The sequence below is a fragment of the Oryzias melastigma genome, linkage group LG11 (assembly GCF_002922805.2).
Source record: "Oryzias melastigma strain HK-1 linkage group LG11, ASM292280v2, whole genome shotgun sequence".
Taxonomy (NCBI): domain Eukaryota; kingdom Metazoa; phylum Chordata; class Actinopteri; order Beloniformes; family Adrianichthyidae; genus Oryzias; species Oryzias melastigma.
Window position 1 is genome coordinate 20,454,307 of NC_050522.1, and position 9,210 is coordinate 20,463,516.

Here is a 9,210-nt window from a genome sequence, read left to right on the forward strand (position 1 = left end):
GATCATACGGTGTAAATGTGATTAAAATACTTTACCTTTACTCTATATTTTTGCCGACTAAATATCTACTGTAATTTCTTCGACTAAAATTTGACTAAAATTAATAGAATCAATATGACTAAATTGCGACTAAAACTAAACCCTATTTTATTCAAAAGGCTATGACTAAAACTAAATTAAAATTCTCTGTCAAAATTAACACTGGCTCAGAATAAAGTTTATTGGACAGTTTCAGGTTCATTGTGGAATTATTGTGTAATATAATCACAAAAATTCTGTTAAAAATAAAAAGAAACAGGAGTCGAACTAAAAAGACGAAAAAGAAAACATTTTTAAGATCAATTAATTTAGCAAATTGCAAGCTAGAAAACAAGATCTCAAAAAGGACTCAGTGGTTAAGGGGGCTATAATATCTTTACTGATAAACTCGTATAGAGACAGAACAAATGTGTAAACCCAAGGTGGGATCTGTGTGACTCAGAATGAGGACTTTGTTGCTGCTTTCACTGGAGTTCACTTTCAGCCGTTGTCTAACAGAGTAGTTAACATGTTTTGATGTGAAGATCACCTGCAGGCTTTGAGGATAAATGTCACATTTTATGGCTCCATGAACCTTGAAAGAGGGGTGGAGTGATGAAGCTTCCTGAAGTAGAGAGTCTCCTTGTTCTGGAGTGCTGTGCCAGCTATCAGAGCAGCAGAAGCTTTTCCCACAGCAGCGCCATCAAAGCCTCATGAATGCTGATGGAAGGGGGGGTCAGAAGGTTGCTCTATGTGTGGTTATCAGTGTAACAAGCCAATGAGGGGTGGGCGTGGAGCCAACGACTGATAAATATCTCAGCCAATCGGATGAATGCAGAGAGACGGCACAACTGGTCCCAGAGGAGCGAGGGGCGTGTTTCAATTAGAGAGCCGGTGTGTGATGCTGGCTCTGCCTCCGTTCTCACCTCTACTGGGGAGTTTGGTTCACAGGAGGACATGGAGATGAAGTAGAGGAGGAGAAGCGGGTGTTTCATCATTCTCTCCTCAACATAAACTATACTGCTCACAAAAATTAAAGGACGACTTTAAAGAAACACATTAAATACATCAGATCTCAATACCAAGTTGGATATCTATACAAATACCGACAGGGCAGTGTCTTAGGAACAAAAGGATGACAAGTCTTTCCATGGAAATGAAAGTTTTCAACCTACAGAGGCTCAATTGTGTAGACACCATAAAATCAGAGTGAAATGAAGATGTGGCAGGCTAGTCCATTTTTTCCAGAACTTAATTTCTGCAACTCAGAATCCTTTTCAGTATCTTGTGTGGCCCCCATGAGCTTGTATGCATGCTTGACAACGTCGCGGCATGCTCCTAATGAGACGACGGATGGTGTCTTGTGGCATTTCCTCCCAGATCTGCGAGGGGATCCCTGAGCTGTCGTACAGTCTGAGGAGCAACCTGGTGGCACCTAATGGACCCAAACATAATGTCCCAGAGATGTTCTATTGGGTTTAAGTCAGGGGATGGTGAAGGCCATTCAATTGTTTCAATTCCTTCATCCTCCAGGTACTGCCTGCATACTCTTGTCACGTGAGGCCGGGCATTGTCGTGCATTAGGAGGAAACCAGGACCTACTGCACCAGCGTAGGGTCTGACAATGGGTTCAAGGATTTCATCTGGATACCTTATGGCAGTCAGAGCACCATTTCCTAGGCAGTAGAGGTCTGTGTGTCCCTCCATGGATTTCCCTCCCCAGACCATCACTGACCCACCACCAAACGTGTCATGTTGAACCACGTTGCAGGCAGCATAACGTTCTCCTTGTCTTCTCCAGACTCTTTCACGTCTATCACAGGTGCTCAGGGTGAACCTGCTCTCGTCTGTGAAAAGTACAGGGCGCCAGTGGTGGACTTGCCAATTCTGGTGTTCTTGAGCAAATGCCAGTGGAGCTCCACGGTGCTGGGCAGTGAGCACAGGGCCCACTACAGGACGTGGGGCCCTCAGGCCACCTTCATGAAGTCTGTTCCTGATTGTTTGGGTAGAGACATTCACACCAGTGGCCCTCTGGAGGTCATTCTGTAGGGCACGAGCAGTGCTCAGCCTGTTCCGCCTTGCACAAAGGAGCAGGTATCGGTCCTGCTGAGGGGTTGAGGACCTTCTACGGCCCTGTCCAGCTCTCAGAGAATAACCACCAGTCTCCTGAACTCCATGTTCTGGAGATTGTGCTCGGAGACACATTAAACCTTCTTGCTGCAGCACGTGTGGATGTGCCGTCCTGGAGAAGTTGGACAACCTGTGCAACTTCTGTAGGGTTAAGGAATCACCTCATACTGCCAGTAGAGATAATTATCAAACCAAAATCAGCACGAGTGGAAAACCAGCCAAAAAAGATCAAGAGGGAGAAACTTGAAATGACCTCCACATGTAACACCAGTCCTGTTTTGGGGGTTTTCTAACTGTTGCCACTGAAGTGCACCTGTTGTTAATTCCATGAACACCAATACAGCTGAAATTGATTAACGAGGCCCTCAGCTGATTAACCAACCAGAAAATTATCAGACAGGTTTAATTCAATTCATGCCAGGCCCAATAAAAAGTGTTCCTTTAATGTTTGTGAGCAGTGTATAAAGGGATGACACTTGTGGAATCAAAAGTGTTAACCACTGATTAAAAAACACACACAAATATAGTTATACGTGTGATTTTTTTTTTTTTTGCCTTTGTTTAAAAAAAATCCTGTCAATAAGCTTTCTACATTTTATTTTCATTAGCATCACATCTGTTTCTCACCTGCCAAACAGAAATGTCATCAGTTTGTGTGCAGCTTCTGATATTTTGTGGAAAGAAAAAAATAAATCAGACCAAACACACTAATCAGTTTTAGTTTTCTGGTTTTCTTTTTTTAGAAAAAAGTTTTGTAAAATATTAGCAACTTTCACAAATACACATTCTGCTTTGGGCTAGGGTTGCTGGAGCCTATCTCAACAACTGAAGGGCAAAGGTCGGGTTCATCCTGGATGCTTTCCAGGCCATTACAGGGTCACAAAAAGACAAACAAGCACTGACACCTAAGGAACAATTTCAGAGTCACCAAGCGACTTACGAAGCATCCTTTTGGACTGTGGGAGGAAACCATACATTGACGAGGAGAACAGCCAAACTCCACACAGGAAGGTCCCAGAAAAAAAACAGCTCCTTCTCAGTGTGAGGCAAGCATGCTAACCACTACACCACCGTCAAACCTGAAGTAGAAGTATAAAAAATAATGGGAAGGTTCTCGGGTTTGGTGATAATTTTAAGATTTTTATGAAAGTGCAAGAAAAGGTCAAAGTCTCCACAGCAGAGTCCTTGATGTAGAGTGGTGTGTGCACAGGCCGTGTCCCCCTGGCAGCTCTTTTTTTGGATCGATCCTCTTAGATCGCTGTTGAGTACCTCAAACATTCCAAAATATCTATTGAACCCATTCAGGAAGTTGGTGATCTTGTTACAGGGCTGGGGAGGGATCCTGTGACAGATGTAACAGTCTGCTGATGTTTCTTTAAAATAGTCTTGGAGAAAAGGTATAAGAATTTAGGAAAATGCAGAATTAACTGTTTGTTCCTCATGAATCCATATTGTGCTTCTTTCAGTCAAAGTCTACTATGTAATGTTTCAGTGCGTGAAAGTTCCAAAATATTAGAGAGTGTCTGCCAAAAGTCAAAATTTAAGGATACATTTCAATTGAAAGTCTGTAAAAATGTGAGGAGAATGTTTCACTCACAGTCTTTTCTCATTCAGTCAGAGAAGTTTGTCTCAGTTTGTTGCATTTGAATCTGATTTTACAGAAAATGGTGAGGCTGAAGATGGGAGCACAGGTGATGGGAAGTCCAGGAGAAGTCCTCTCATGAGACGCGCTGCACTCACAGATAGAGGTGGGAACGGAGGGCGAGCCAGCATCACACAGTGTTCCTGTCAGGTCTCTCTGATGGAACCACGCCCCTCACTCCCTCGGGGGACCGCTTCTGTTGTGTCGTCCCTCCTGGGGCCGTCTGATTGGTTTTGATAGTCATCAGTCATTAGCTTCACACCCACTCATCATTGGCTTGTTAAGTGTGAATCGAGCCCCCCATGAGTGTTCTGCAGTCACAGATACCGAGGTAAAGATCAGGATTTATCGTGGATTTTAGATCTGAGGGTTTGACCCCATTTGTCTGATTTTGACCCAAACTAAACTGTTTCCTTTTGGTCTGCTGGTTCTGGGGTCCACCACTTTGATGCTTCATTCATTCATTTTATCCATCAGATCCATACTGACTTCCAGACTCCTGACTAGTGTGAACTTTTACGTTCCAACTTGATTGTTGTCTAGTTTTTTTATCTTTTCTTTCATTATTACAAATAAATAAATATTGTAAAGCACGGTAAATATGTGCACGTCCTGTCCAGTATTTCTTTTTGCTCACTTGTGTTCATCAGAGACTGAAGATGAACTGATGAGAACTTTTCACACTGAAACTGTAATTTTGAGATTTGTCATTCAGCAAAAACTCTCACTCTAGCTTATTATCTAAAAATATATATTTTTCCGTCAAGTGGAGCATGAGAACTTCATAAAACCTAATACAAGACTGCTCTTCAGTACATCCAGTAGAGGCAAGAATCAAGCATCAGCTTCCCAGCACCGTCAGGATGACCACTCACTGCTTTAACACTTCTGCTAGATTATGAATATTTATTTTTACCTTTGAGGTACATTTTAGATCACAAAAAATTATAATTGTTTAAAAACTTTACAGTATCGCTCCAATAAGCTTAAAAAGGTGCTCTGGTGTTAAAAGCTGAAACCATTGTCATAGTAACAATGATTCTTATTTTTAGACTATTCTAAATTAGATTTGTTTAAAATCATTTCAATTGTTTACTACAGTACCTCTTTAAGTTGTGAAATGTGCAGATTGAAGGTTTTTTTTATGTAGATGATGTAGATTTGTAAAAGATACAGATGAAGCACATTTTATTATTTGCATTTTTTTAATGGCCAGATATTCAGACAATAACAGAAAATGTATCAAACATCATAACAAAGAAGAGTAAAAAACACACAAGTATTTACAGAATAAAATCAGCGACCCATCGATGAATCTGGTTACTGTTTTTTCTGCCGAACAGCAGAACTTCACACATGGATAACTATGTGAATATCACATGATGGTGATGGATCTTCATAATGAAGAACTACGAAGGCCTTTCGCTTGTCTTCATTGGTGTGTCATGTGTGTTTGAGCCTTTTGACCTCTGACCTTTCTCACCCTGCATACATAGATCAATAGTTGTTCATTCACAGAGATCAGATTTGCTCACACAGCTGAGGTCCAAGACCCCGAACACAATATGAAGAAGAAGAAGCGACCATAACGAGTCATGTCTGCTCACTTTGCTCTACAGAGCAAATCCTTCCAACTCTTTTCTCAGTCGTATATGGATGGAAGGTGGAGGTACGGCAGATGGAGCGTCTCATCCATCAGTACGTCAAAATCCACCTCCTCTGAACTTATGGAACTCAGATTAGGTGACAGCTCCCCCTGCAGCCCGTGCTCCTCCTCTGACGTGTCCCCATCACGGGGGTCCTGGTCCGTCAGGAGCTGGTCCAGGAAGCGGATGTATCTGAGAGCCAGGCGCAGGATCTCGTTCTTGCTGAGCTTCCTGTCGGGCGGGTGTGTGGGGATGAGGCGTCGCAGCTCAGCGAAGGCGCCGTTCACGTTCTGCTGCCGCCAGCGCTCCCTGCTGTTGGTGAAGATCCGGCGGACGATCCTGGGGCCGGAACCTGGGGGGCAAGAGTCAGAGGAGAAGGGTGTCAACAAGAGATCTGGATTGGGAGGGACGTGCAGACTCTCTCGCTGGAGAGAGAGGCGAGGTCAGCTGAAAAAAATCATAGGGGTCAAACCGGCAACTCAGATCACTGGGGACCTCACTCAGCCATCCCATAGAGTCTATGGCATAGACTCTTCTCCCTCCTATCTATAGGCAGGACATACCCCGGCCTTCCATACAATCCAGTGAAGCTGTGACAGTTTCTACCCTACTGGCATCAGACTCAAAACTCCTTTAAAACCTTAGGTTGTAAAATTACCTATTTATCCACTGATCTTTACCTTTGTTGTTTTTTCTTTCTACATGCACGTCATTTTGCCCAAACTCTCATTTTGCACTAATCTCTTGTACGTTGTATTTATTGCTTTTTTGATTATTATTTATATTGCATCTGCCTTATAGTCCAGTTTTGACCCATGAGCTCCTTCTATTTGCTTTGATGTCTAGATGCTATTTTAAAATTAATAAAGATTCTGAATCTAAATATAGAAAACTAAATTTGACAGTTTCTTTAAAACTTTATTACATTTTTTATAAGCACATTCGCATCCTTTAAAAAGAAACATTTGGGATTTTAAAAGTGCAACTAAACAAAATAAAATAAAAACTATTTGTAAACATGTTATGCATTATTTTTTATAGGAGCTAAATAAAAACGTTAAAGGATAAAGTTTCTGCAGAAACTCACCATGAGTGAAGCAGCTGTTGTCAATAGAAGAGGATGTCTGTTTCATTAGGAAGCAGGTTTCAGGCTGGCTGCAGACAGACAGACAGATGAATTAAAATAAAAAAAATAAAAAAAAAACTATGATAAACTTTTTATTTGTAGTAAATAATATTTTAAAGAAGAACACAGGCATGCCCAAAAGTAATATAAAAATAATAATGAAAGAAAAAGCTTTTAAATTATAAATCTCCAGAATAATTTTTAAATGACAGTTTTAAGAAAATAATGTGTTTTTTTTTTTCGCCAAAACCTCCAAAAACGTGTATTTTTAATCTTAAAAACAGGCTACTTCCGTTATAAATGGGTCACGTGACTATCTGAGTTTCCGTCCTCACCTGTTGAAGGCGCGCGCGGGGGTCTGGATCTCGTACCGCATGTCTTGGGTTCGGGTTTCGGGGTTCTTGGAGGTTCTGGCTCTGAGGCTCTACTGTGAGTCTGATGTGTCCCTCTGCGGCTCTTATACAGACCTGACCCCCTCCCTCCCGCTGCGTGTCGTGACGCGTCGTTTCCAAGGAGACCCCGCCCTGATGGTGACAGTCCCATTAGCGGCCTCATTAAGCTCCGGCTCCCAGGAAGCAGCACCCCAGGGACCCAGACGGCCCCCTCCCCGCTGCGGGAGTCGTGTTTTCCGCTCTTCCTCCTCCTCCTCTTCATCACGACCCCTGCGTGATCTCATTGAGAGTGAAATACACCTAAACCCAAACAGTCTTTGACTTCTCTGTCTGGGTTGAACAGTTGTTTTATGTCTTTAGAATATAAAAAATATACGTTTTTCTTCAATAAAAAGAAAAAAAAGGGTAATTGTATTTACAATAACATACCCACACGTTTTTATTAAAAAGCAAATAAAATCTAAATAAATAAAGTACAAACTCCTTTACTTTAACCTTTTTAATTTTACTTTTTTCTGTTTTTGCACAGGGAACTTGAGTTAACTGTAATAACTTCAACTACGCTTCGAGGTGATTCAATTTAAACAATTTTAAAGTTTCTGTTGCAAACATGGACCTTGAAGATAAAGTAGTAAAGAAATGAGGAAAAGATGATGCAAAACGTTAACTTTCGTGTTGTTTTTGCTTTAAGACCAAGAAGAAAAAGTTTGTCAAATTTTCGATTAGTCAGAAAATCAAATCAAGTGTAATGTAATCCAATCTTTTATTTTTAAAGCACATTTCATGTAACACATAGAGCTCTACCAGAAAAAAATAAAGAAAGAAAAAGAAAAAAAATTAAACAGAAATGAAAATTCTAAAACACACACACAATGCCTTCAACCCCCCCACACACAGCATAAAAAAAATCATGAAATGGTTTATAAGTAATATACAAAGTAGAAATCTGGTTTGGAGTGGAGAAACACTGTTTTGGGGACCTGCTCAGAGATTTGTTTTTTTCATCTCCAACACTACAAGATCTTCTGAACATCACTTGGGCTTCAAGAATTAAAACTGAGGCTGATCTAACAGCACTCCTTCAAAATAAAAGCATGCTCAAAGGACCTAGTCCACCATTTTCCAAAAATTAAGGAGACAGTTCATGGAGTTTTCTTCTAGCATTGCCCAGATGAAGACATACATGTGGTAAAAAGTAATTATTTTAATTGTGCTAGAATTATACTTAGTAAAGCATAATGCTTGAAGTTTTCTTTTATAATATATATAGAGTGAGTGGGCCTTCTCCACAAGGGCGAACGCCTCCTCTACCTGCACCCTCTAGGGTTTCTTTACACGCAGCTCACAACAACCACTCGCTGTTTCATGTGATTTGTTTCCATTTATTTGTATTTTTTATAGTATAAAGAAAAACGGGAATGTATTTCTGAGCGGGTTGGTTGAAAGATCGTGTTGATCCCAGCTACAGGTGTTTTTGATTACAACACCTGTGACTTTCAAAATCTTGTCCGCCAATCATGTGACATCATATCAGACACACCTCCATATCATATTCTACCAATTAAATAAATATACACGCCACAAAAAATAGGTTATTATCCATTGAAATTAAATAAACAAAACAACTTGAAATATGCCAAAATGGCTCTTACATAAAGTAAACTTAAAATGTTTCAATTTAGTCTGAAGAAGTATTCAGTTAGAATACTTTCTACACTACATGTACATGGTCTATAGACCATGTACATGTAGTGTAGAAAATATACTAATGGAATACTATACTATACTATAATATACTATACTGTACTATGCCATACTATACTACACTACACTATACTGCACTATGCTATGCTGCACTATACTATACTATAATATACTATACTGTACTATGCTATACTATACTATACTACACTATACTATGCTACATTACACCATCATATTATACCATACTTTACTATACTATACTACACTACACTATACTACACTACACTACACCACACGATACTATACTATACTATACTACACTACACTGCAATACACTATACTACACTATATTATGCTACAGTATACTATGCTATACTGCACTATGCTATGCTGCACTATACTATACTATGCTACATTACACCATCATACTATACTATACTATACTGCACTATGCTATGCTGCACTATACTATGGTATGCTACATTACACCATCATACTATACTATACTATAATACACTGTACTATGCTATACTGCACTATGCTATGCTGCAC

At 40.2% G+C, this 9,210-nt stretch overlaps 2 protein-coding genes across 4 annotated transcripts in view; one reads left to right on the plus strand and one right to left on the minus strand.

The window, feature by feature from the left end:
• The window catches only part of LOC112136842 (interferon alpha-inducible protein 6), a 25,038-nt gene that overhangs the window by 7,396 nt on the left and 8,432 nt on the right, over window positions 1-9,210 (plus strand). For 2 of the 3 annotated variants that reach the window (XR_004948670.1, XM_036214269.1), the window contains exon 4: window positions 3,810-3,896. Coding sequence is in view for 2 of the 3 variants with exons in the window: in XM_036214269.1 (XP_036070162.1) it covers window positions 3,810-3,896 (87 nt within the window). In the remaining variant the exon portion in view is untranslated. Of the gene's footprint in view, window positions 1-3,809; window positions 4,623-9,210 lie in introns of those variants that run through there. The other variant, XM_024258767.2, reaches the window with a different exon arrangement.
• LOC112136860 (T-cell acute lymphocytic leukemia protein 1 homolog) lies at window positions 4,969-7,384 on the minus strand. The gene is made up of 3 exons (XM_024258811.2): window positions 6,898-7,384; window positions 6,524-6,591; window positions 4,969-5,788 (listed from the first exon to the last, which is right to left on the minus strand). The coding sequence occupies exons 1-3, from the start codon at window positions 6,936-6,938 to the stop codon at window positions 5,433-5,435; spliced, it is 465 nt and encodes a 154-aa protein (XP_024114579.1). The 5' UTR covers window positions 6,939-7,384; the 3' UTR covers window positions 4,969-5,432.

Excerpts from the sequence above, each read along its gene's own strand:
- LOC112136860 (XM_024258811.2), bottom strand. The coding sequence starts at position 6,938 with ATGCGGTACGAGATCCAGACCCCCGCGCGCGCCTTCAACAG. Across the intron at positions 6,592-6,897 it reads CCCGCGCGCGCCTTCAACAG|CCAGCCTGAAACCTGCTTCC; the intron begins GTGAGGACGGAA and ends GTCTGTCTGCAG. Across the intron at positions 5,789-6,523 it reads CAACAGCTGCTTCACTCATG|GTTCCGGCCCCAGGATCGTC; the intron begins GTGAGTTTCTGC and ends CTTGCCCCCCAG.